This window comes from Nuphar pumila, chromosome 2 (assembly GCF_984573655.1).
Source record: "Nuphar pumila chromosome 2, dmNupPumi1.hap1.1, whole genome shotgun sequence".
Lineage (NCBI taxonomy): Eukaryota > Viridiplantae > Streptophyta > Magnoliopsida > Nymphaeales > Nymphaeaceae > Nuphar > Nuphar pumila.
Genome location: NC_143250.1, coordinates 142,366,785 through 142,394,752, shown reverse-complemented (window position 1 = coordinate 142,394,752; position 27,968 = coordinate 142,366,785). Strand labels below are relative to the sequence as shown.

Below are 27,968 nucleotides of genomic sequence, written 5' to 3'. Positions count from 1 at the left end.
ATTGGGAATCCTGCAAAATTTTGCAGCTAACTGGAAGAGTTGAAGAGAAAAGAAGATGGTCTGAAGGCATTCATCAGGCTGTAGAGGCTAAGGAAGGCCTTGAAATTCAGGTAATGTGGTTATCAACTAGCTGTTTGGCAACTTCACTATGGTAAATAGTTCGCTCATGGTTATCTAAGTTATCATCAATATATTGTAGGCAGATTCGGTTGTTGTGGCACAGATTACATACCAATCGCTGTTTAAGCTTTATCCTAAGTTATCAGGAATGACGGGAACTGCTAAGACAGAAGTAGGCCATTTCCTATGCTTATTTCTGTAATTGTTTTGATGGCTCTTGTTTAAAATCTGCATGTGGTCATTTTATGTTACTTATGCTTGCAGGAGAGGGAATTTTTGAAAATGTTTCAAATGCCAGTTATTGAAGTTCCCACTAATTTGCCAAACATCCGCAGAGACTTACCAATCCAAGCTTTTGCAGTATGGTTCTGTAGTTGCATGTGCATTCTTGTGGGTTTATTTTGCATTTTCTGTCATGCTTGACCTAAGAGTTTTTTATGCTATAACATTTTTTCTGCCATAACATTTTTTAGACTGCCCAAGGAAAATGGGAGTTTGTTCGCCAAGAAGTCCAAGTCATGTTTGAAAAAGGCCGTCCTGTTTTGGTTGGAACAACAAGGTAAAGTTATAGATTTTGCATCTTCTTGTTGATCAAGTTTTGTAGATGATGTTGTCAATGGTGTAAGTTACAGATTTGTCATAGTCCTGTTGATCCGATTTGTTAGATGATATTGTCAATGGTTTGTTGTCCAAGAAGGTGTTCCTGTGGCGGTTTTACTTCTTTTGGTGAATAATTGTCTCCTTTCTATATCAGTATCAGTATCAGATGGATTTGCGTGTAGCTAGAATGATGCTATTTTGATGGCGTCATCTCTGTTCCTGTTGCAAAAATTTCTCATTATTTCCACCTATGTGCAAATATCCATGTAGCTGGCAACTTTGTATCATTTGAATGCAGTTAGTTAATCGGGTGTGTTAGTCATATATTAGGTGTATGTTTTCATATGTCAGATGTATGTTTGTGTGTACAATTTTTATTACCATTCTTTCTACACCACTGCAAGTTCTATAGTTTATTTTGGGTCTTTTACGTATGGTTATGGGCATAGGGCTCAATCTGGGTGCTAAGATTTAGTCTTATTGGTTATAATATAGGAAGCCCTTGCTTTTGCATCATCACCACCACTAAACTTTTAGGGAACATTGCTCATCTAAATCAGATTACCCGTGTCATTGTCCAAGTAAGATAGTGGCAATGTGTAATATCATAATGTATCCTTGTAAAAGGCTATAACCCTGACTATGTGCTACCCCTCACACAAGAGGTTATTACGACCCAAGGCCTGCTTTTTCTTCCACATATCTGTTCTACGTACTTTCTCATATAAAAATGTTACTATTTTGGGTTGACCTATGTTTGTCTTAACAAAGTACAGGTGATTGTAACCATGATTTTCCTTATTTTATGAAGTTATTTTGCTTCCATGATTCTCTTGAGTATCTTTTAGTTTTGGGATCTTTCTGGGCCCCTCATTCTTTTATTTCAAAATGACTCACTGGGAATTCCTTTACAACTAAAAATTGGGGTTCAATTGAAATTTCTTTGGCTCATAAATAACGCCTTTTCACCGCATGTATGATAAGTTAATTTTGCATCCATAAATTTCTTTAGAAACTTTTTAAGCTTTGGAGACTTTCTTAGGCCTTCATGGTTCATCATCAAAATGGGTCAACTGGAAGGCTTCCCCAGCCCTCCAAAGAAAAGGAAACATAAAAGGCTCCAGTCTGTGGCTTGTTTAAAATGCTGTTATTGGTTCCATGGAAAATATGAACTGTATTGATGCTTCTCAATTATGATCGAGAATTGAGATTTTTCCTTTGATCTCTCTCTCTCTCTTCTTTTGCTAAAGCTTTTTACCATATGTAAAGAACATATAAGAAATTATTATCAGGTTATTATTATTTCAATTTTTTTATTTTTAGAGTAAAACATTAGCTGAATTAGAGAGTTTCTAATTCAATGCCCACAATCTGCATGCAGTGTTGAGAATTCTGAATATTTATCTGATCTTCTGAAGGAGTGGAATATCCCCCACAATGTTCTAAATGCACGCCCAAAGGTTCTCTTCTAAATGAGATTGTTTAGATGTATTTTTATTATGTCTCTCTTATTCTTTTTTAGAACTGTTTTCTCTAATGTTGTTTATTAATTTTATACCCAGTATGCAGCCAGAGAAGCAGAAATCGTTGCCCAAGCTGGACGCAAACATGCAATTACCATTTCGACTAATATGGCTGGTAGAGGCACAGACATAATTCTCGGTGGAAACCCCAAGGTTTGTAAATGCTTTATAACCGATTTTGAACTAGACTAAGCATTTAGTGATTTTGAATTTTTCACACCTGATGATGCTAAGGATGTCTGAGTACATATAGTTTATTTTAGTAATAGTGGTAGTCCCATACGTGTCAGATGCTTGCTAGAGACATTATTGAGGATAGCTTACTTTCCTTTTTAACTGAAGATGCACCAAACACTGAAACTGATGGTGTACCAATCTCACAGCAGGTAAACATTTGCCTTTAAATTTTATAAAACTGCACTTCACATTGCCTTTTTTGTTGTTTTATTTGTCTTGGGTCTGTTCTATGGGTCTTTGATCTTTTCATATTTGAACTGTATAGTTTCATGCAGGGTCTGTCAAAGGTAAAGGTGGGGCCATCATCATTGGCTATTCTGGCAAAGGTGGCGCTCATAGGTAAGGGACATGTTTTTTCTGCTTAGTATCAAGCATAGATTAGTTTGAAGTGAACTGACCAGGTTACTTTTCTTCTATAATAAATTGGGTGAAAATGGTCCAGCAAAATATGCAAACAAAAAGGAGGGTAAGCACTGGACCTACCGGGAGGCAAAATCTATGATCTCAGAATCAATACAGTTCAGTCAGACAATGAGCATACATGAAATAGAACAACGGTTGAATGAAGAAACAGAGATGCATCCTCTTGATCTTACGATAGCTCTTGCATATTCACTGGTTCTCAGAGATTGTGAATTACACTGTCTTGATGAAGGGATTGAAGTGAAAAGATTAGGTGGCCTTCATGTGATTGGTACTTCTTTGCATGAATCTCGACGAATCGATAACCAGGTTAGTATGTTGCATTTTAGACTTAAATTTGTAAAGATAATTTTTTTCTTTCTGGTATCTACATCTTGCTTCACGTTATGGTATGCCTTTAGATTGAAAATGAGAGGGTGCATATCCTTGGCTGTAGTATCCTTTACTCACCTTATTGTGTGGCCTTCAGGGATATTGCCCTTATTCATATCCTTTATCTTACTTCCAATAGAAAGACTTCACATAGCGATGCTGATATGATCATAAAACCATTTGAAGACCATCTCATATAATCAGTTGTGGAAAACTTGAAAGTGCCATAATTTCTTATTTATGTACTTTATGCAACTTGTATAATGCCAGAATTCTAAATCACCTTATATATTCTTCTCCTTCATGATAGTCTACAACACCTTGTTTCCTTTATACTTGTTTCTTGCTGTTCAGTATATTGTTGTACTTTACAGTTTTGTGCGTGGTTTAAATATCTTATGTTTGTATTATCGTTGTTTTTCTCACTTTTTGTTCGATATACAGCTTCGTGGGAGATCTGGCAGGCAAGGGGATCCTGGATCAACGAGGTTTATGGTGAGGTATCGCTTCCAGCACTAAGCTCTTATGCAGCATATCTTGGAAGCTAGTTTAGCTTAGTTTGGTTTATTTGTACTTTCTAGAGTCTAACCGTTCTCTATTGTTAAAAAATAGTCAAATCTACAAATACCCCTACTTACAAGCTTTTTTGTTTTATTCTATTTACTATAGTGAAACCTTTTCTCAAAATGGCATTTAGATGGGAGTATTCTATTTATTTGAAAATCTTTTATTGTTAGTCCATGTAAGGAAAACTTTGAACTTGAATGATATGTGAAGGTAGGATTGTGTGGGAGTTATTTGTAAATTGCTTTTTTACTATGTTACCGTGACACGGCACCCTAAGTGCCGTATGTTAAAAAATATATATATATATATATATATATATATATATATATATATATATATTCTTCTTTATGTATTTATATCAAAATACCCGATAGGGGTATTTTGATAATTTTACTGCACCTTAAAATTTTTCTTAGGTTTTTTTCTTTTTCATTTTTTATATTCTTTTTCCTTTTTTTTATATAATTGGGACCATTGGGGGCCCCACCATTATAGTCGTTGGGGTCCCCAACGATCATTAATATGACCGTTGGGGCTCCCCAACGACTATAATGGAAGCCCCAATGGCCCCCCTCTTATGTGCTTTTCCTTTCTCTATAAATTGAGGGGTTTTCCCCTCTTGTAAGTGTGCTTGTACTCATCCTTTTACCTTTCAATAATATTTCATTTGCCTTTTTGGCATTTGCCCCTTATTGGGTTTGTGTATTGTTCACATTATGTGCTTGTCATTCCTGGCTCTTTGTTAAACTCTTCTAAGAGTTATCTTGTTATTTGTATTTCCGCATTGTTCATTACATGGTATCAGAGCCAATTGGATTATTTGTGATCTTGGAAGTATTTTTCTAAGTTTTTTCTCATCTCTACCTCTCTTTGCCATCATGGATAACGACACAAGAGTTGAACTTTTCTTCAAGCTCAACGGATCAAATTATTTGATGTGTGCGTCGGCTATGGAGAATCACCTTCGTGAAAAAAAAGTTATGGGACTTCGTGATGGGGACTACTCTTGAACCAACATTAAAACTCACCAAGATTGAAGGTGGCATTGAAAAGACCCTTGATGGTGAAGATCTCATTAAAACAATCAATGAGCATCAAACTAAGGTAGAAGATTGGGAAAGTAACCATGCCATGGTTGATGAACAATGTTGACATAAAAATTTGTGCCAACATTGCTAAGTTTAGAAGAGCCAATAAAGCTTGGTTCTTTTTTAAGGGTGTATATCAAAAAAGATTTAGGTAGACAATTTTTTTGTCAAGAAAAAAATTGATTTACTAAATAAGGGGACATGAGTGTCCGAGATTACTTTAGTGCTTTGTCTCCCCTTTGGGATGAACTTGCTCTTCTTGAGCCCAAATGAGTGACTCCGAAAAATGTTGAATTAATAAGAGAACAAGTTGAGAAAAAACATTTCTTTTAATTTCTCCACGGTCTTAGACCGGAATTTGAACAAGGGCATCTCTTCTTCATATAAGCAAGGCCTTACCTATTGAAGATGCCCTTGCCGAAGTGTGCAAAGAGGAAACTCGTCTTAGCATGACTCATAAAAGTGATGAGATTTTGGCCGCCACTAGGCCGTGATCCAATGTTAAACCTTATAGGCCTCCCCACTTTGCAAAAATAATGGCTTTAGAAAGGATGTCATTTGCCACTATTGTAATGAACCGGGTCATATCAAACCGGTTTGTCTTAAGCTCAAAGGAAAAGTGGTTGCGATTGGTGAAAATGTCCAAAATAAAGAAGAGGTGAACAACAATGGAGGAAACATTAAAGACACTCTAAATCGAATTTCGGAGGCACTTCAACATCTTTTCAAGTGTTTCTCTACTTCTGGTGCCGCTATCGCAACCTCCTCATCTCCTCCAGGTTTGTGGATTTTGGACTCCGGTGCTTCTTTTCACATGACACCTCATAAATACATCCTTTCTAATGTTCATTCCATTCACATAACATCTTATGTTTTAACGGCTGATGGGACTTCTTTGAAAATTGAAAACATTGGAACACTTGATTTAAAACATTATCAAAATTTCTTTGTTCCAAAAGTAAGGGTGGTTCCAAAAATCAATTTAAACTTATTTTTTGTTTCTCAAATTACCGATCAAGGATGCCAAGTCTCTTTCTCACTTAAGGATTCCACCGTACAGGATCTCAAGGCCATAGGAAGGGAGATCTGTATTTCATGGATTTTTTGACAATACCATTCAAGTCATTTTGTAATTTTGTAAATGTCAAAAGTATAGATGTTTGGCACAAGAGTCTTGGCCATCCAAATTTTTCAAAAATGTCTCTCTTCTCCTTTTTGAGAAACTCTTGTAATAAAAAAATTATGACTTGTAAAGATTGCATCTTTGGTAAATTAAAAGTCACTCCTTTTCCTCAAAAAAGCTTTGTCTCTACACGACCGTTTGAATTAGTTCATTCTGATGTTTGAGGTCCTTCTCCTATCATGTTTAAGGGAGGTTTCTCATATTATGTAATATTTGGGGACGATTTCACTAGATACACATGGATTTTCTTTCTAAGTAGAAAATTCGAAGTGTTTTCCATCTTTAAAGATTTTCATGCAATGATCAAAAATCAATTTCTAAGTAATTTGTCTATTCTAAGATCTGATTCTGGAGGAGAATATATGTCAAATGAATTTCAAACTTATTTGCAACAAAATGGAATTTGCTATCAAAGATCTGTCCTAACACACCGCAACAAAATGGTCTTGCGAAAATAAGACATAGGCACATTATGGAAACAACTACAACCCTTCTAATTTCTAAAAATATTCCAAAGTCTTTTTGGGCCAAAGCTGCTTTAACTTCAACATATCTTATTAATAAAACTCCTTCGTCATCTTTAAAAATTGTTTCTCCTTTTGAAAAACTTTATAATATGTCTTCGGATTTCAAAAGGCTAAGATTTTTTGGTTGTAAATGTTATGTATTTACTCACAAAAATGATAAGCTTTCCTCGAAGGCTATTAAATGTGTTTTCTTAGGATATGGTGAAAAACAAAAGGGATACCGATGCTTTGATCTATCAAATAATAAACTTTATATCTCAAAGGATGTTACTTTCCTTAAAGAAGAAGATGGTTTTGCAAATAATGAGCCAAAAGAAAACAATGATTATTCTTTTTTATTTGATTTACTATCCCGATAAGATAGAATCAAATTCAATTGAGAATATTGAACTTCTCAATGAAGTTGAAAATCAAAATGATCAAATTTTTGACAATAAAAGAAATGAATCTCATGAAAATATAGATGAGCATATAACAAATAATACTCAAGTTTATACTAGAAGAAGTGAAAATATTCGTCCATATGCTTTTGATAAAATTTCTCAAGATATGTCTTTGGAAGAATCATCTCAAAAAAGGTCAAATCGTATTTCTAAAGCACAAAATAGATTTGTGTCTTATGAGTCTTTTTCACCACATTTTCGAACTTGTCTATTAGCCATTCACTCTTTTTATATACCATCTCATTACAATGATGCTAAACAATATGCACATTGGAATGATGCCATGGAACATGAAATTAATGCTCTTAAGAAAGTCCAAACTTGGGAAATTGTAGATCCTCCTCAAGGAAAGAAACCCATAGGATGTAGATGAGTTTTTAAGGTAAAAACAAAATGTGATGAATCTTTATAAATATATAAAGTTAGATTGGTAGCTAAAGGATATGCACAAGAGTATGTGGTAGATTATGATGAGTCGTTTGTCCCGGTTGCTCGAATGACAAGTGTTTGAGTTCTTATTGCAATTGCTTTTATAAAAAAAATGATTAAAAATGCTTTTCTAAATGGGGATCTTAGTAAAATGGTTTATATGGATCCTCCTCATGCTATGAGTTTAAATGAAAAAGTTTTAAAACTTAAGAAAATATTGTATGGTCTTAAACAAGCTCCCATGACAAGTTTAGTAATGTATTAATTAACTTGAGTTTTGTTTCTTGTTGTGGGAACTTGAATGAGGTGCACCAGAACCGAGGCAGAAGAGAGAGAGAGAGAGAGAGAGAGAGAGAGAGAGAGAGAGAGAGAGAGAGAGAGAGAGAGAACTCATTAATTTCTTACTTAGGGCTAATCTCCTCTAAGTTAAATAGAGAGAAAGCCAATAAAAAAATTACATACAAGTCCCTCAATTATGAAATATCAAATAACTTACTTTTTAAGAAAGCTTAAGCTTAAAACCTCAATAGGACAATTAGTCTCAACACTCCCCCTCAAGCTGGAGCATAGATATCAATCATGCTCAGCTTGTCACAACATTTTGAGAAATTTGGTCTAGCAAGAGGCTTTGTAAACATATTTGCAACTTGGTCCTCCGACTTTAGATATTTGGTAGTGATATGACCAGCTTGAACCATATCTCTTACGTAGTGACAATCAACCTCAATATGTTTTGTCCTCTCATGAAAGACAGGATTGTTCGCTATATATGTGGCTGCCTTGTTATCACACATCATTGTCATGGGAGATGAAATCTTCACCTGAAGATCATTTAGTACAGTACGAACTCACATTAATTCAGCCGCTGTTTGGGCCATAGCCCTATATTCTGATTCTGCACTCGACCTAGCAACCACATTTTGCTTCTTACTTCTCCATGAAATTAGGTTATCTCCCATAAACACACAAAATCCGGTGGTAGATTTTCTATCCACTACAGATCCTGTATAGTCAGCATCAGAGTAAGCCACTATTTCCAAGGTTTCACCTTTCTTGAACAATAACCCTTTTTCAGGAGAAGATTTTAAGTACCTGAGAATCATTATTGCTGCATTCCAGTGTACTTCAGTAGGTTTGTCCATAAATTGGCTAACTTTGCTTACTGCTAAAGCAATATCGGGTCTGGTCACAGTTATATATAGTAGCTTCCCTACCAGTGAGCGATAGCTTTTGCTATCAACAGGTTTCCACCCTTTTTCAAACAACTGAACTTTAGTTCATGGAGATATTAATTGGTTTCGCTCCCAACATTCCAGTTTCTTTTAATAGGTCGAGAACATACTTCCGTTGAGACAAAACCATCCCTTCACGGCTCCTGACAACTTCTATACCCAGAAAATATCTAAGTGAACCAAGGTCTTTTGTAACAAAATATTTTTGAAGATGAGCCTTTGTAGCTTCAATATCTTTCATATAATCTCCTGTAAGAAAGATGTCATCCACATATTCCACCATAACAACTATACCTGAGTTAGTTTTCTTAATAAATAATGTATGGTCTGCCGCTGACCTATTAAAGCCAAAATTTGACATCACTTCAAACAACTTTTGAAACTATGCACGCGGACTTTGTTTCAAACCATATATCGCCTTTCTTAATCTACACACCTTCTGACACTCCCCCTCAACCTCGAATCCAGGAGGTTGTTGCTTGTATACTGTCTCAGTCAGATTCCCATATAGAAATGCATTTTTTACATCTAATTGACACAAATTCCATCCATGGTGAACAACTACTGAGAGAACAAGACGAATGGTACCCATCCGTGCAACAGGAGAAAAAGTTTCAAAGAAATCAATACCATAAGTCTGAGTATACCCTTTTGCTACTAATCTGACCTTGTACCTTTCAATAGAACCATTTGATTTGTATTTTATTGTATATACCCATTTGCATCCAATAATGTCAGCATCCACTGAGCAATCAACTAGATCCTATGTATGTTGAGACAATAAGGCATCCATTTCTTCTTGCTTAGCCAGCTTCCACCTGTTATCGAGCTCTGCTTGTTGATAGTTCAGAGGAATAGTTTCAGCAGATAAGGCTGAAATAAAAGCTTTCATCTGATTTCCAATTCTGGCATCATACACAAAATGAGATATGGGATATAAGGTACATTGTCGTGTCCCCTTCCGTAGAGCGATTGGCCTATTATCATCATCATGAAGATCACTATTGTCAGTAGTACTTACCTCAGGAGAAGAATAAGATGAAGGCACTGGAGGGGGTGGAGCTCTACACACATATACCAATGAAGGATTATGAAATCGTGAAGAAGATAAAGTTTGGTTCGGTAATGGGGGCACAAATTCCAAAGGAAAAGGAGGTACAAGAAGTGAAAAAAACTCAGCTGGATCAACTTGCATCTGAGTACCGGTACTAGAGTATTATGGAATGGATTCCAAGAAAGATACATCCGCACTGACATACTCTCGCCGAGAAATTGGATCATAACATCGATATCCCTTTTGATTTTTTGGATAACCTATAAACATGCATTTTGTAGCTTGAGCAACTAATTTATCACGGTCAGGTCCAAGTTTGTGCACAAAACAAACACATCCAAATATTTTAGGTGAGAAAGAGAAGAGTGGGGCATTTGGATTTAGGATATGTAGTGGAATTTGATCTCCCATGGAAGATGAAGGCATGCAGTTGATCAGATAACAAGCAGTGATAACCGCATCACCCCAATATAACGCAGGAACATTTGATTAAATCATAAGGGTACGTGCGACATCAAGAAGGTGCCTGTGTTTTCGCTCAGCCACACCATTTTGTTGAGAGAAATAAGCACAAGTAGTTTGGGGTAGAATGCCATGGCCTTGATAAAATTGCAACAAGGCTTTTGTTTTGAACTCAAGAGCATTATCAGTGCGAACAATCTTGACAACATATTCAAACTGAGTTTTTATTTCAAGAATTAAGGATTTGATAATACTTGGAACTTCAGATCTTTCTTTTATTAAAAACACCCATAACAACTTCGAGAAATCATCAACAATAACAAGATAATAACGACACTGAGTCCTGGTAGGAATCTTAATAGGACCCCATACATCTCCATGAAGAAGTTCAAAAACCTTATGACTAGACTGACTTTGACTAAAAAGGAACAAACTACGATGATGCTTGCCCAACTGACATGCTTCACACTGAAATGATGTAGTAGAAGGAATTTGAGGGAAGACATAACGAAGCTTTGACAATGAAGGATGACCAAGACGACGAAGCTTTGACAATGAAGGATGACCAAGACGACGATGCTATTGAACATGGCCGGATGAGTGTTCTACTGCAGCATAAACATTCCCCACTGGATGATGTAGGTAGTAGACTTCATTTTCTTCATAGCCTCCACCAATCTTCTTCCCCGTCAGCAAATCCTGAAAATGACAACCCATCGGGTCAAATATCACTCTACAGTTTAGTTCTTTGGTTAGACAACTAACAGAGAGTAAACTTTGAGGAAATGAGGGAGCATGAAGAACATTTTTCAACTGCAAGGAGGAGGATATAGAAATATTTCCCTGACCAACAACTGGTGAGGAACTCCCATCTGCTAATGAGACTCCTCGATGAACAGTAATATCCTTTAGATCTGAAAAGAAAAGCGAATTCCCACACAAATGTCTGGATGCACCAGAGTCGATAATCCACTTACTATCATTCAGATGAAGATAATTCCCTGTTGAGTAGGCCACACCAGCTACAGGAGAAGAGGACCTTGAAGGACAAAGAGCTATCAGCTCATCATATTTTGATCGATTAAGGGTGATATTATCACTTGCAGAAGTATTGTCATTTGCATTTGCTACCTCTAGTGTAGTAACTGTTAAAATATATGTAATCAATATATTTATATATATATCTATATCTATATATATATCTATATATAAATATATATTTATCACACACTACCCGATAAGGGGTAGTTCTGTAAACTCGCCCAATAGGGACATTGTAGTCTTTTTCACTTTTCTTCTTTTTCCTTTTTCTTTTTCCTTTTTTCTTTTTTTTGTTTATTTTTTTTTGTACTTTTTGTGCATTAAATGCACAACCATTGGGGGCCCCAATAAAGAGTCGTTGGGCCTCCAACGGTCACAATTGTGACCGTTGGGAGCCCAACGACTCCTTGTTGGGACTCCCAATGGTCCCTCTCTCTCTCTTTTCTCTAACTCTCCCTCACTCATCTCTTGCCTATAAATAAGTGGGGTCTCCCCCTTTGTAATGTGTGACTTCTTCGAGCCTCTTTGTGCCTTTATAAGATTTTATGTTTTCTAGCCATTATTGGCTTTTGTGTATGTCCTCTTTTGGACTTGTTCTTTGATTTCTATGTGTGAATGTCCATTGTAGGACGTACTTTTCTTTTCCGCATATTTCATTACATGGTATCAGAGCCTTGATTGTGCTCTTGATTCATATAGCTAGTTGACTAGTTATTCCTCTCTCTTGGTTTGTCCTCCATTCTTGATTATATGATGGAAGGAGAACAAAAGATTGATCTCTCCTTCAAGCTTAATGGTACTAACTACATGATGTGGGCCGCCGCCATGGAGAACAACCTCAAAGGTAAAAAACTTTGGGGATATGTTATGGGCACCATTAGGGAACCTCAACTTCAACTTACGAAAATGGATGGTGATCAAGAAAAAGCTCTAGAAGGAAATGCTCGCATGAAGGCTATTGAAGATCACCAATCTAAGGTAGAAGATTGGGAAAGTAAGCATGCAAAAATTCTTGCATGGTTCATGAACAACGTGGAGCTAAAGATTTGTGCCAACATTGCTAAATTCCGCCTAGCAAATGAAGCATGGTTCTTTATGAAAGGTATGTATACCCAAAAAGACCTTGCTCGTCAATTTTTTATCCAAGAAGCAAGGTGAAATGAGTGTAAGAGATTACTATAGCACTCTTGGACCTTTATGGGATGAGCTATCCCTTCTTGAACCCAAATGGGTATCAAGTGAAGATGTGGAAATGAGAAGAGAACAAATGGAGAAAGAACACTTTTTCCAATTTTTACATGGGCTTAGGCCCGAATATGAACAAGTTAGGTCCTCCCTTCTTCATAGATCAAAACTGCTTCCATTGGAAGATGCCATAGCCGAAATATGTCAAGAAGAAACGCGTCTTGGCATGATTAAAGGAGGAGATGAAGTTCTTGCCGTGTCTAAACCCGACAATCATATGAAAGCATATAAGCCTCCACACTTTGGGAGGCAAAATAACTATAATGGCAATTATAGGAAAGCCATTTGCCATCATTGTCAAGAACCGGGTCATATAAGACCTAATTGTCCGAAGATAAATGAACCTTCAAAAGGTAAAGTTGCTATTATTGAAGAAATCTCACAAAAGGAGGAGTCAATGAAAGGGAAAGAGTCCTTTTCCCTTGCTCAACTTTCCGAAGCACTTCAAATTCTACTCAAATCGCCGTCAACTTCGGGAGCCGCCATTGCCTCTTCCTCTCCTCCAGGTATGCCTTCTTGGATTCTTGATTCTGGAGCATCCTTTCATATGACCCCTATTGAAAATGGACTATCCAATGTATGTAGCAACTCCAAAAATTCGTTTGTTTCCAACGTCGATGGTACCTCTTTACAAGTTAAAAGTTTTGGAACTTTAAACTTTTCAAAGGATTTTTTTGTGCCAAACGTAAGGATAGTACCTCAACTTAATTTAAATCTTTTATCTGTTTCTCAAATATGTGATCATGTATGTGAAATCTTCTTCTTAACCAAGGATTGCTCTATACAGGATCTCCAGTCCGTGAAGCAGATTGGGCAAGGCCATAGGAGGGGAGATCTCTACTACATGAACAATTTGAAACTTCCCACTAACTCATTTTGTAATCATGTCCAAGATAAAAATATTGAAACTTGGCATCAAAGACTTGGAGATCCAAGCTTCTCAAAAATGTACTCATTTCCTTTTGGAAAGAGATTTTGTAATGAGAAACATTTTGTTTGCATATTTTTGAAAAAATGAAATGCACCCCTTTTCCAAATAGGACATTTGTGTCCAAAAGACCCTTTGAATTAGTCCATTCAGATGTTTGGGGTCCTTCTCCAGTCATATCAAAAGGAGGATACTCATATTATGTTACTTTCATTGATGACTACACTCAATATGTGTGGATCTATTTTCTCAATCTAAAATCCGAAGTTTTTAATTTTTTTTTAAAAATTTCATATGATTGTCAAAAATCAATTTTCAAGTAATATCTCCATTCTTCGATCCGATTTCAGTGGAGAATATCTATTAAATGAATTTCAAGAATACTTGGAAACCAATGGCATTTGTCATCAAAGGTCATGTCCTAGGACTCCTCAACAAAACGGTCTAGCCGAAAGAAAGCATAGACACATCTTGGAAACCACTAGGTCTCCTCATTTCCAAAGAAATTCCAAAGTGCTATTGGGCCGAAGCTGCCTTAACTTCCACTTATTTGATAAATAGAATGATATCCTCATCCCTACAAAATATATCTCCATATGGAAAACTCTTTGAAAGAACACCCAATTTTAATAGATTAAGAATTTTTGGGTGTAAGCGTTTTGTCCTTACACATAAAAGGGATAAGTTATCTCCCAAAGCTATCGAATGTGTGTTCTTAGGATACAGAGAAAATAAAAAAGGTTTTAGGTGCTTCGACCCCAAAAGCAACAAACTATATGTATCCAAAGATGTTACCTTTTTAGAAAATGAGAACGACTTTGAGAAAAATAAAGATATTGATGAAAACGATTATGCTTTCTTATTTGATCTTCTCTCTCAAGAAGATGTGACTCCTCACGAAGAGGAAGTTCCTAATGATTTAGAGGATACTCCTCTTAGTAATGTTGAAAATGGAAGTAATAATTTTGAGAATAGGTCAATTCAAACCTATGCTAGGCGTGGTCAAGAAGCTCCCATAAGTGCTTTAGAAAAATATTCTCAAAATTCCAACATAGAAGAAACCTTTTTAAGGAGATCTAGCCGAATCTCCAATCCTCCTAATAGGTTTGTTTCCTATGAGTCCCTAACACCTAAATATTGGGCATGCCTAATTGCATTACACTCTTATCATGAACCATCACACTATAATGAAGCCAAAGACATTCCTCAATGGGTTGAAGCCATGAAACTAGAACTTAGTGCCCTTGAAAAGGCTAAAACTTGGGAAATAACTTCGTTACCCAATGGAAAGAAGTCTATTGGTTGTAGATGGGTCTTCAAAATTAAAACTAAAAGTGATGGGTCATTAGAACGTTATAAAGCTAGGTTGGTAGCCTAATGATATGCTCAAGAGTACGGAATAAACTATGAAGAAACCTTCGCTCCCGTAGCTAGAATGACTAGTGTTAGGACTCTTATTGCGGTTGCATCCGTTAAAAAATGGCCTATCTATCAATTGGATGTTAAGAACGCATTTCTTAATGGCGAACTAAGTGAAGAGGTCTATATGGATCCTCCACCAAGAGTATCTATTGGTGAAAATAAAATTCTTAAACTTAAAAGGCACTATATGGGTTAAAACAAGCTCCAAAGGCTTGGCATGACAAATTTAACAATGTAATGACTAGCTTAAATTTTCGTTCATGTTATACTGACACTGCGTTGTTTGTGAAAAGTGCAGGGTCCTCTGTAGTTATTCTACTACTATATGTTGATGATATGATCATCACTGGAAGTGATGAGCAAGGAATCCATGATATTAAGAAAATTTTAAAAGAAAATTTTGACATGTCTCACCTTGGTTTCTTAAGATATTTTCTAGGTATTGAAGTTGCATATTCTCCCCGAGGGTATATTCTCTCTCAGATGATACTTGCCGCTGACATTTGTTCAAAGTCTGGAATTTCGGATGATAAGAAGACAGAAACCCCTGAGGTTATCAATGCAAAGCTAAGGCTGGAAGATGGGACACTTCTCGAGAATCCTACTCCGTACCGTCAACTCGTTGGGTCTCTGACATACTTATCCATCACTCGGCCAGACATAGCTCATGCAGTTCACTCCGTCAGTCAGTTTCAATATGCACCTACAATTGTGCACATGAGTGCAGTCTTAAGGATTGTCAGATATATTAAAGACACCATAACTAAGGGAGTTTTTCTTTCCTCTTCATCATCTCTTGATTTAATTGCTTATACAAATGCTGTTTGGGGAGGAAATCCCAATGATAGAGTCTCAACCACTGGTTTTTGTGTTTTCTTAGGTGACTCTATGATTTCTTGGAGATGCAAGAAGCATCACAAAGTGTCATTATCCTCAACAGAAGCGGAGTATCGTGCAATGGCCGCTACAACCATGGAGCTTGTGTAGCTTAGAAGTCTCCTCAGTAATATGGGCATCCTCATTTCAATTCCTTCGAAGATGTGTTGCGATAACAAGAGTGCTATCTATATTGCAAGCAATCACACCTTCCATGAGCGTACTAAACACATAGAGATGGATTGCCACTATGTTCGAGATGAATACCTAAAAGGAACCATAGCACTGCCGTGCGTCACATCCGAGTACCAGTTGACAAACTTCTTCACCAAAGCCCTTGCTGCTCCTCGTTTCATGTTTCTTCTCAACAAGCTTTCGGTTGTATCCCCGTAAAGCTTGAGGGAGGGTGTTAAAATATATGTAATCAATATATTTTTATATATATCTATATCTATATCTATATATATGAATATATTTGTCACACACTACCCGATAAGGGGTAGTTCTGTAAACTCGCCCAATAGGGGCATTGTAGTCTTTTTCACTTTTCTTCTTTTTCCTTTTTCTTTTCCCTTTTTTCTTCTTTTTTGTTTTTTTTTTGTACTTTTTGTGCATTAAATGCACAGCCATTGGGGGCCCAACAAAGAGTCGTTCGGCCCCCAACGATCACAATTGTGACCGTTGGGAGCCCAACGACTCCTTGTTGGGACTTCCAATGGTCCCTCTCTCTCTCTTTTCTCTAACTCTCCCTCACTCATCTCTTGCCTATAAATAAGTGGGGTCTCCCCCTTTGTAATGTGTGGCTTCTTCAAGCCTCTTTGTGCCTTTATAAGATTTTATGCTTTCTAACCATTATTGGCTTTTGTGTATGTCCTCTTTTGGACTTGTTCTTTGATTTCTATGTGTGAATGTCCATTGTAGGACATACTTTTCTTTTCCGCATATTTCATTACAGTAACATTAGCTTTTGGAACATTATGCCTTGATGAAGAAGGGATTGGCCGACCATGCTTATCCCAGCAACGATCTTCTAAATGTCCAGATTTTTCACAGAAGGTACATTGAAGTTTGCCTCTGCCTCCAATACCTCTTCCACGACCTCGTCCTCTAATATTCTGAATATTTCCACGTCCATAACCAGATGAGACAGTTAGAGCAGATGACTGAGACACATGGTGACATTGTGGAAGAGAAATCACAAGTCTACTCAGACGATTGTATGCATCAGCAAAAGTAGGTACATCTGATCCAGTCAACATTTGTACTTTTGCAACAGAGAATTCTGAAGATAAACCTGTGAGAAACCGAGCTACCATAGTCTGTTCTTGATGATCCTTTTGCTGCGAACAACACACAGGCCTGTGGGCATTGAGTCTTTCAAACGCTCCTTTGACGGAGGTATAGTACTGAGCCAAGGTCTGATCTCCTTGCTGCAAATTATATATCTCCTGTTCGACTTGCAGGATACGACTCACATTAGTTTCCTGAGAGTATGTATCTCGAAGATTGTCCCACATCTGTTTTGCTGTATTATAGTAAATTAGACCATCTGCAATATGAGGTTCGACACTATTCATGATCCATGACATAACGATGTCATTATCTTCGTCCCAAGTAATGTATTTTTCCACCTTTTCATTCGGTTCAGTTTCCAACAAAATATGTTTTCTACAATGTCCAGATACCGACATCATAAAAGTTCTGGACCACCTGACATAGTTTGTTTCATTCAATCTCACAAAAGAACAATACAAAAAGGGATTTGCAAAAGCCTTATACTCCCCAATAGCCTCATTTTTGGACTCAAATTTCGAAGCTTCACCCATACTGAATAGTACTAACAGGATATGAGAGATATTTGATGCTAATACAGCTGCAAAAAAATATATCAGATTCACTCTCTTGAACGTGTTTTATGATCACACGTCAGCCAAGTCCACGACTACACAAGGCTGCCACACCAGAAATAAATTCACGACAGTTGACACAAAACAATGTGTTTCACGATCACGCATCAGCCAATTCCACGACCACACCTGACTATTCAACCCACATAAGAAACAATGGGAAAATCAGATTAGAAACATAGATCTAAGAAAGCCAGAACAACGTCAAACACGACATCATGTTCATGGTCTGATTTTAGCAACTGCACTCGACACATAAATCCCACGACAACTCAAAAAAAAAAACTACTTCCACAAAACAGAAATCACACCTGCTGCTTCCACAACACAAAATTCACAAAAAAAACTTATCAACATGCTGCTTCCACGACACAGAAAACACCAGCTGCTTCCACGACACAGATAAAAATATTATCAACAACTGCTCCCACGAAATGTGTTTTACGACAAGACAACAAAGGAATGCAACTCTGCCGTAACTCCCAACTTTGCTGCAATCGATCTAGTTGTCACGCTATCACCGTGATCTGATTACAGATTTGTGTCCTGACAGTAGTCAGACATCAGATCTGTGATCAGATCTATGCAATTAGAAAAAAAAAATAACTACACCTGTTTATGATTTGGTGTAGATCGATCACGCTCTCAGGCTCCCGAGATCCACTGCTTTGATACTATGTGGAGACTTGAATGAGGTGCACCGGAACCGAGGCAGAAGAGAGAGAGAGAGAGAGAGAGAGAGAGAGAGAGAGAGAGAGAGAGAGAGCTCGTTAATTTCTTACTTAGGGCTAATCTCCTCTAAGTTAAATAGAGAGAAGCCAATAAAAAAATTACATACAAGTCCCTCCTTAATTATGAAATATCAAATAACCTACTTTTTAAGAAATCTTAAGCTTAAAACCTCAATAGGACAATTAGTCTCAACACTTGTTATACTGACACCGTCTCTCTGTTAAGAAAACATGTGATTCTATTGTAATTCTTCTCATTTGTGTTGATGTGATCATCATAGGAAGTGACAAAAATGGAGTAAATGACATTAAAACTATGTTAAAGAAAATTTTGATATGTCTGACTTGGGTTTTTTGAGATATTTTCTAGGTATTGAGGTGACCTATTCACAACAAGGATATATTCTATCCCAAATGAAGCTGGCAGCAGACATTTGTGCTAAGTCGGGGATTTCTGATGATAAGAAAGTAGAAACTCCTGAAGTTATAAATGCCAAATTAAGACTTAAAGATGGTGTTCTACTTGATCGTACTCCTTATCGACAATTAATTGGATCACTTGCTTGTCTATCACCCGGTCGAATATTGCTCATGTTGTTCATTCTGTAAGCCAATTTCAGCATGCCCCTACGACAGTTCATATGACAACTGTCATGAGAATTGCGCGATATATCAAGAATACTATCTCAAAAGGACTTGTCTTATCCTCCTCTTCCTTTTTTGATTTGACTGCTTATATTGATGCAGATTGGAGAGGTAATCCTTATGATCGAATTTCAACTATTGGTTTTTGTATTTTCTTAAGAGATTCGATTATTTCTTGGAGGTGCAAGAAGTAACAAAAAGTATTTTTGTCGTCAACTGAAGTTGAATATCGTGCCATGGCGACTACAACCATGGAGATTGTATGGCTTAGAAGTCTTCTTGGTGATATGGGGGTCATCATCTCTACTTCTTCCAAGATGTGCTGTGACAACAAGAGTGCGATCTACATTGCAAGCAATTATACTTTTCATGAGCGCACCAAGCATATTAAAATGGACTGTCACTTTGTTCGAGATGAATACCTCAGTGAAACTATTACATTACCTTTTGTTACATCAGAACATCAGTTGACTGACTTCTTCACCAAGGCTCTTCCGACTCCTCGCTTCTTGTTTCTCCTTAGCAAATTTTCGGTTTTCTTCCTTTTGTTAGATCAAAACATCACTTGACTGACTTCTTCACCAAGGCGCTTCCGACTCCTCACTTCTTGTTTCTCCTTAGCAAACTTTCGGTTTTCTTCCCGTAAAGTTTGAGGAGGGGTGTTAATATATATGTGTGTGTATATATATACACGTGTGTCTCTCTCTCTCTCTATATATATATGTGTGTGTATTCTACTTTACATATTATATCAAAATACCCAATAGGGGTATTTTGGTAATTTTACTGCACCTTTTATTTTTTTCTTATGTTTTTTTCTTTTTCATTTTTTGTATTCTTTTTCCTTTTTTTTATATAATTGGGACCATTGGGGGCCCCACCATTATAGTCGTTGTGGTCCCCAATGGTCATTAATATGACCGTTGGGGCTCCCCAATGACTATAATGGGAGCCCCAATGGCCCCCTTTGATGTGATTTTCCTTTCTCTATAAATTGAGGGGTTCTCCCTTCTTGTAAGTGTGCTTTTACTCATCTTTTTACCTCTCAATAATATTTCATTTGCTTTTTTGGCATTTGCCCCTTAATGGGTTTGTGTATTGTGCACATTTAATGGGTTTGTGTATTGTGCACATTATGTGCTTGTCATTCTTGGCTCTTGGTTGAACTCTTCTAAGAGTTATCTTGTTATTTGTATTTCCGCATTGTTCATTACACCGTACCCATGTCGACACGGGTACCTGGACACAACATTTGTCGTGTCCTATATTATCCTATATTATATTATATATTATATTTTCAATATATAATATATATTTTAGATATATAATATATATTATTCAGTATATATTTAGCCGTGTCCCCGTACCCACATTTTTTGGAATTGTGTCATACCCTCCATACCCGTGCCCAGGTGAAATAGCTTTTCTATGTTTTGCACCTTTTGCAGTTGGCTAGATGCACTCTTTTATGGTTGTTTTTGCATTGAAATGCTATTTCAGTTAGACATTGTAGTGCAGCTGCGTAGCTTAGGGAAGCCTGGGAATTCATTGTCAATATGCAAATCTGAATGGATTCCTTTATTTACATTTACTGGAGACTTTATTGTCTTGTTTATTTTCATGTCTTTGTGAATAGCTTAATCCAGTTGATGCTTGCATGTTAGGATGCAAATGGGTTGGATCCCGTATTGGGGTTTTGTGATTTTTGGCTGTTCCGACCCAATCCACATCGAACTCTCCCATGAATTTAGCAGTTTCGGATCCGATCTGTTTGCATCCCTATTGTGTGTTGCATGTCGACAATTTGATGATGAACTACCTGAACAGAGAGTTCTCAAAGTATCACGGTTTCTTTCAGTATTTTCTCAATTTTTGTTGGGACAATCAACTATTTCTACTATACTGATGCTTGTTCTGATAAACTCTGGATATTAAAACTTGTTTCCAGTCTTGGTTGCTTTTCTAAGTAACCACATGATGCAAATTTTCAATGTTTTGGCACTTTTAAAGGTGATTTTGAAACATGAAATGAACTCCAATATCTCATAAAAAAATTCAATTTCTTGGTGATTTGCAGCTTGTCATGATATTTGCTTGAGTTTTTTGTAAGAACTTTTTAGTCCTAACTTTAATATTATCCTTTGTAAACATGAGTTCTTCACAGAATAGCCATGTTTTTAAATCTGCGGAGGAAAAGGCTTGATAGTATTTTCACACGACTGGTCTTTATGACTGATTTTGAATGCATTTCTCTAAGGATAGCAGTTTGCCTGACACAACCTTTTGTTTAAACAGTTTGCAGGATGAGATGTTTCAAAAGTTCAATTTTGATACAGAGTGGGCAGTTAGAATAATTTCAAAGATTAATAATGAGGAAAACATTCCGATTGAAGGCAGTGCAATTGTGAAACAGGTGATGCAAATTGCTGTTTATATGCTTTCTACGCTTAACTAATTCTTTCTTTATTTGCTGATTTTGTTTCTGCTGTTATAGCTTTTGGCCCTGCAAATAAATGCTGAAAAGTACTTCTTTGGGATAAGAAAGAGTCTAGTTGAGTTTGATGAAGTCTTGGAGGTAATTCTTACAATTATTTGCTATTGCACTCTTCATTAGGTTCATTTCATTTTTCCCGTTATGGACTATTCTCTATCAGGTTCCAATCAGTGGTGTTCTATGTCACATGGGTGTGGGTATGACACGGAAATTTCAAAAAATGCGGGTAGGGGGCATGAAATATATATATATATATATATATATACACACACACATGAAAGAATAATGTGATATTTGAATATAAGAAGGGTTAAACTGTAATTAAAAAAAGAATATATATATATATATATATATATATATATATATATATATATATATATATATATATATATATATATATATATATATATATATATAACCCCCACCCCACTGCCTCTCTCTCTCCATTCGTAATCCCACCCACCATTTCTCTCTCTCCATAAACCCCACCCAATAGTTCCCACCGTCTCTCTCTCTCTCTCTCTCTCTCTCTACAAGTAAGAGAAAGGAGAACAAGGAGAAGAAGAAGGTGGGTACCTTCTTCCTCTTTTCCTCCTATTCTCTTCCTCGTCTTTTCCTTCTTCTCCTCCTCTTCTTCCTTCTTTTTCCTCTTTTTCCTTCCTCTTCTTCCTTGGTATCAGGTTTGGGTCTTAGATGGACCCGATTCGAACATACCGAAAATGTACCCATGTTGCACTCATGTCCGGATGTGTCGACACGGGTACGTTGTGTCATATGGCGTGTCCGTGTGACATAGCCTGAGAAAGTGCAAAAATACCCCTAAAAAGAGTGCTATGTACATATAAATACAAAAGGGGTATCACACAAGGATGGTAATATGCATATGATGCTTAAGTCTCTACAAATCCTTTGAAGTTGATATCGATTTGTGGACTTAGATGGTGTGGTGATTGGTTGCTCCTTGCATTGTTCTTGGCTATTGTGTTATTGTTAGTTTTGTGTATGAAATTATTGTGTAGTTGGAGGTTGTGGTTGTGATGGATAAGGAAAATTTGATTCGATTTGACCCAACAAAGTTTGTATTAAAATCTAATCTATATGTATATATATAGAGATACATATACATATATATTTTATATATATGTCTATGTATCTATATATATATAGATATATATTTAATTCTTGTAATACCCACTAGGGGTAAAACCAAGGTTGCCAAACTATGAAGCGGAAGCAGGAAACAATACGAGAAGCGGAAGCAAGAAGCGAAGCATTTTAAAATTTATAGGAAGCGGGAAGCGAAGTATCAATTTAAAAGCAAAATATTAAAAAAAATGAAGCAATATGGTAATTGAATAGGAATCGAGCAAGAAACAAATAAAAACTAAAATAAAATTGATCATTCTTATATTTCATGATTTTTTAGTAAAAGAGTTAAATTTTTGTTAAAATCTAACAATGATGGTTACTAAATTAAAGAAAGTACATGCAAAGTGAGTGAAATCGTGAGAGAAAATACATGAAAAACATGAAAAGCAACATGAGAAAAACATATATGAAGCATATACCATGTGTGTGTGAAGCATAGAAGAATCGTGGGGGAATCGAGATTCCCATGAAGTTTCGGAAGCGAGGAGTATCGCGCTTCCGAAGCGAGTTTCCGGGAAGCGAGCTTCCCACCTACCTAAGAAGCTTCCAGTAACTCTGGTAAAACAATCTTTTCCATTCACGCATATTCCTTTTGAATATGCTCTTTTTTTATTTTTTTTTTCTTTTTGTCGTTTAGCATTTGAGGGGCCCACATCATATAGAAGTTGGGCCCCTCCAATGTCTATATGTGGGAGCCCCTCCAAGGGTCCTTAGATGCTTATAAATAGGGGATTCACCCTCTTTGTAAATCCAAGCTTTTGTAAAGCTCCCTCACTTATTCAATAAAGATTCTATTTATTCTTTATGCCTTTGTGCATTTACGTGCATTTACATTCTCTTGTGAGTTTTCATCTTGTGCCTTTGTGCACACTTTTCATATTGTGAATCTAGTGCCTTTGTACACATTGTCTCTTTGAAGACATTTTCACATGGTATCAAAGCTTGGTCTCTAGAAGAATAGCTCGTGTGTTACATCATCATGGTGGTTGCCTCGAAGAATGTGCCCATTCCTCATTCTTGTTCTTTTGGCGTAGAAAGCTCTTGCAATTTATTTAAGTGAGACGCACTACATCAAGTAAGCTTAAAGAAGACCCGTTGTGGTAGGTATTCTATTTTTGAAGACTCTTTTGTCTCTCGTAAAAGCTCTTCAATTGCGAAAAAAGACTCCCACTTTTCTCTTGGTTTCAAACTCAATGGGTCAGATTATCATGTTTGGGCCGGCAATATAGATGCTCACATAAAGGGTAAGGGACTTTGGGGTTACATCTAAGGTATGATTTTGGAACCGAGCCAAAAATCACTATAGTTGAAAAAGGGAAAATAAAAGTTTTTGACGGAGAGGAGAGAACAAAAGCATTTAAAGAATATAACAAAAAACATGAAGAATGTGGGATGAAAAATTACAAAATTCTCTCATGAATCTTTTCTTTGATGGAGACTAGAATTAATGCAAATATTTTAAAATTTAAAAAGGCATCTCAAGTTTGAAAATATCTTGAGAGAATGTATACCTCGAGAGATTTATCCCAAAAATATTATCTCCAAAAAAGGGCTTTGACCCTTTAAAAAGGCGAATTGACTATTAGAGAACATTTTGCCGAATTGTCATCTATTTGGGATGAGCTTGCTTTGCTTGAGCCAAAATAGAGTGGAGAAGCCATTAAGCTTCGACACAAACAATTGAAAGATCGATTTTTTAATTTTTTGAATGGCCTTAGACCCGAATTCGAGCAAATAAGATCTTCCCTTCTATCTTCTTTTACTTCTCCACCTCTTGAAGATATTCTTACTAAGCTAAGTGGAGAAGAAACTCGATTGAGAATGAGTAAAACCAATCCAAGTGTTTTTGTTATGCCTCCAAACAAAGATGAAAATGAATGTGCTTATGTCGTTTCTAGACGGGGAATGATTTGAAAACCTATAAACCCCCTCACTTCAATAAATTTCAAAATCAAAATCAAAATCAAGGATCAAGAAAAGTTGGTGGTCAAAATGGTGGCCAAAATGGAAGATACCAAGGAAGAAATTATGGTAAAATCATTTGTCATTTTTGCAAAGAACCGAGACACATTAAACCGGTTTGTCCAAAATGGAAGAAGAAGGTAGCCATGTCTACAACATTTCAACCACATAAGGAGGAGGGTCCATATACTTCCAACAATGGAGCGTTATTTCTAAGTCAAATTATGGAAGCTCTTCAACCTTTTCTTAAAGGTTCCATTTCTGGAACCGTCATATCAACCTTCTCTCCTCCCGGTAAGACTTCTTGGCTTTTAGATTCAGGTGCCTCCTTTCATATGAATCCAAATATTTTGCTCTTTCCGAATATACAAAAAATATATCTTCTTTTGTTTCAACCACCGATGACACTTCTCTTGAAATCAAAGGGATTGAAAATTTTGAAAATCAATGATTTTTTATTCTCAAAATTAGATTTATACCAAAATTAAATTTAAATTTGCTTTCGGTCTCTCAACTCTCAGAGCATGGGTGTGATGTCAAATTCTCATCAAATAAATGTTGGATAAAGGATTGCCGGTCCGAGAAGTTGATTGGGGAAGGCTCTAGGAAGGAAGATCTATACTACATGAAATTTCTTCAAATTCCAAAACACTCTTTTTGTAACATTGCCTAACATAAAGATATAAATGTTTGGCATAAACGTCTTGGGCATCCCAATATTACAAAGCTCTCTTATTTACATTTTGTTAAAGATCTTTGTAAAAGAAATTTCACTTGTAATGATTATATTATTGGAAAGATGAGAAGCTTGCCTTTTGATCAAAGATCTATGTTCACAATCAAACCTTTTGAACTTGTGCATTTGGATGTGTGGGGACCAACACCTATTATATCTAAAGGAGGATTCTCTTATTATGTCATTTTTGTTGATGACTATTCTAGATATTGTCGGATATACTTTCTTAAGCATAAACATGAGGTGTTGCATCATTCAAGATATACCACATGATGATTAAAAATCAATTTAATGGTAACCTAAAGATCTTTAGAACAAACTCCAGAGGAGAATATCTTTCAAATGAATTTAAAAATTATCTTGAAATTAATGAAATTGTTTATAAAAAATCGTGTCCCAAAACACCTCAACAAAATGGTTTAGCTGAAAGAAAACATAAACACATAGTTGAAACCACTAGAACCTTGCTTATTTCTCAAAAAATTCTTAAAAGATTTTGGGTCAAGGCGGCTCTTGCATTCGTTTATCTTAGAAATCATCTTCCCTAAAAAAATTTAAATAAAATATCACATTTTGAAATTATATATCAAAAAGAACCCGACTACAATAGGTTAAGAGTTTTTGAATGTAAATGTTTTGTTCTTACCGATAAAAATGATAAACTTTCACCAAAAGTTATTTCTTGTGCATTTCTTGAATATTTTGAAATACAAAAAGGTTTTAGATGTTATGATGTTAAAAATGATAAATTATATGTTTTTAGAAATGTAACCTTTTTAGAAAATATTAGTGGTTTTGAAGAATATGAACCTCTTGGAGATAATATGGATTATTCTTTTTTGTTTGAATTGTTATCTAGAAATGCTGATATTTCTAGTGATGCTGAAATGATATATGATGCTCCTAGTAATAATAAAAATATACAAGAGAGCAATAATTCTCATTTTCAAATTCTTGAACAACCTACCGAAATAGGAACATCCAATGAACCTATTACCTATACTCATAGAAATAGAAACACTTTTAAAGGTGCAATTGAAAAGTATAGTGAATTTAGTGAACCTACTTCCACAAATAATATAAATCATTGTAGGACCGAACGAGCAAGAAGAATTCCTTCTAGATTTATATTCTACAAATCTTTCTCTCCTAAACATATAGCCTGCCTTAGTGCTATTTATTCATATGTGGAACCTAAAAAATTTGAAGAAGCCAAGAAAATTGTAGAATGGAGGGATGCAATGAAAAATGAACTTAAAGCTCTTAGAAAAGCCAGAATTTTGAAATTTCAAGATCTACCTAATGGTAAGAAGACAATAGGATGTAGGTGAGTTTTTAAAGTGAAGACTAAAAGTGATGGGTCTCTTGAAAGATATAAAACTCATCTCGTAGCCAAAGGGTACAATCAAGAATATAAAATAGATTACGATGAAACTTTTGCTCCCGTTGCACATATGGTCACTGTTAGGTGTCTTATTACTATTGCCTCCATTAAAAAATAAAACATATATCAAATGGACGTTAAAAATGCATTTTTAAATGGAGACCTAAATGAAAAAGTCTATATGAATATTCCTCTAGGTATGGATGTTCCTAAAGGAAAAGTTCTCCATTTACGAAAAGCTCTGTATGGTTTGAAACAAGCTCCCTAGGCTTGGTATGATCGGTTTAATAATTTAATGATAGAAAATAGCTTTACTTCATGTTATACTGACATTGCCTTGTTTGTTAAGAAATCTAATACAGAAATTGTAATTTTGTTATTATATGTTGATGATATGTTAATCATAGGAGATGATACTAAAGGAATTAAGAGTATCAAGTCCACATTGACAGAAAGATTTGAAATGTCAGACTTAGGTTTTCTGACATATTTTCTAGGCATTGAAGTTGCCTACTCTCACAGAGGTTATTTTTTGTCTCAAACTAAACTTGCTCTTGAGATTATTGACAGGTCAAGAATCACAGATAATAAAATTTGTGAAACTCCTGAAGTAGCATGAACAAAGATGAAATTTGATGATAGGGTTCCTCTAGAAGATCCTACCCCTTATAGGCAACTTGTTGGATCTTTGATGTATCTTAGCATCACTAGACCTGATATCTCTCATGTTGTACATGTTGCAAGTCAATTTCAGCACGTTCCTACATCAGTGCATATGAGTGTCATTCTTCGAATTATCAGATATATGAAGGGGTCCATACACAAGGGAGTATTCTATCTTCATCTTCTGAATTAAATTTAATTGCTTATATCGACTCTGATTGGGGAGGTGATCCAAATAACCGTCATTCCACTACGGGTTTTTGTGTGTTCTTAGGGGAATCACTATTTTTTTTGGAGATGCAAGTGTAATGTAGTATGCAAAAATACAAAGAATGCATAAAGCATTCACAATGTCCTACAATGGACAAATACAAGAGAGAGAATAAAAGAGAAGTCCACTATGGGACAATACTACAAGCCTTTAAAAGGCAACACATAAAAAATAATAAGCGATTTATTAGAGAGGAGTTCTAAGGCTTAAGAAATACAAGGGGGAGTCACCTCTATTTATAAAAAAAGAAAGCT

The 27,968-nt window shown here is 36.0% G+C and overlaps 1 protein-coding gene across 6 annotated transcripts in view; it reads left to right on the top strand.

The window, feature by feature from the left end:
- Nucleotides 1–27,968, top strand: part of SECA2 (Preprotein translocase SecA family protein) — a 54,424-nt gene that overhangs the window by 10,546 nt on the left and 15,910 nt on the right. For 5 of the 6 annotated variants that reach the window (XR_016430376.1, XM_089996992.1, XM_089996991.1 and 2 more), the window contains 12 exons: nt 27–110; nt 200–292; nt 385–480; nt 594–679; nt 2,102–2,180; nt 2,283–2,396; nt 2,534–2,629; nt 2,756–2,819; nt 2,923–3,212; nt 3,720–3,775; nt 21,351–21,468; nt 21,550–21,630. Coding sequence is in view for 5 of the 6 variants with exons in the window: in XM_089996992.1 (XP_089853118.1) it covers nt 27–110; nt 200–292; nt 385–480; nt 594–679; nt 2,102–2,180; nt 2,283–2,396; nt 2,534–2,629; nt 2,756–2,819; nt 2,923–3,212; nt 3,720–3,775; nt 21,351–21,468; nt 21,550–21,630 (1,257 nt within the window). In the remaining variant the exon portion in view is untranslated. The remainder of the gene's footprint in view (nt 1–26; nt 111–199; nt 293–384; nt 481–593; nt 680–2,101; nt 2,181–2,282; nt 2,397–2,533; nt 2,630–2,755; nt 2,820–2,922; nt 3,213–3,719; nt 3,776–21,350; nt 21,469–21,549; nt 21,631–27,968) is intronic. The other variant, XM_089996993.1, reaches the window with a different exon arrangement.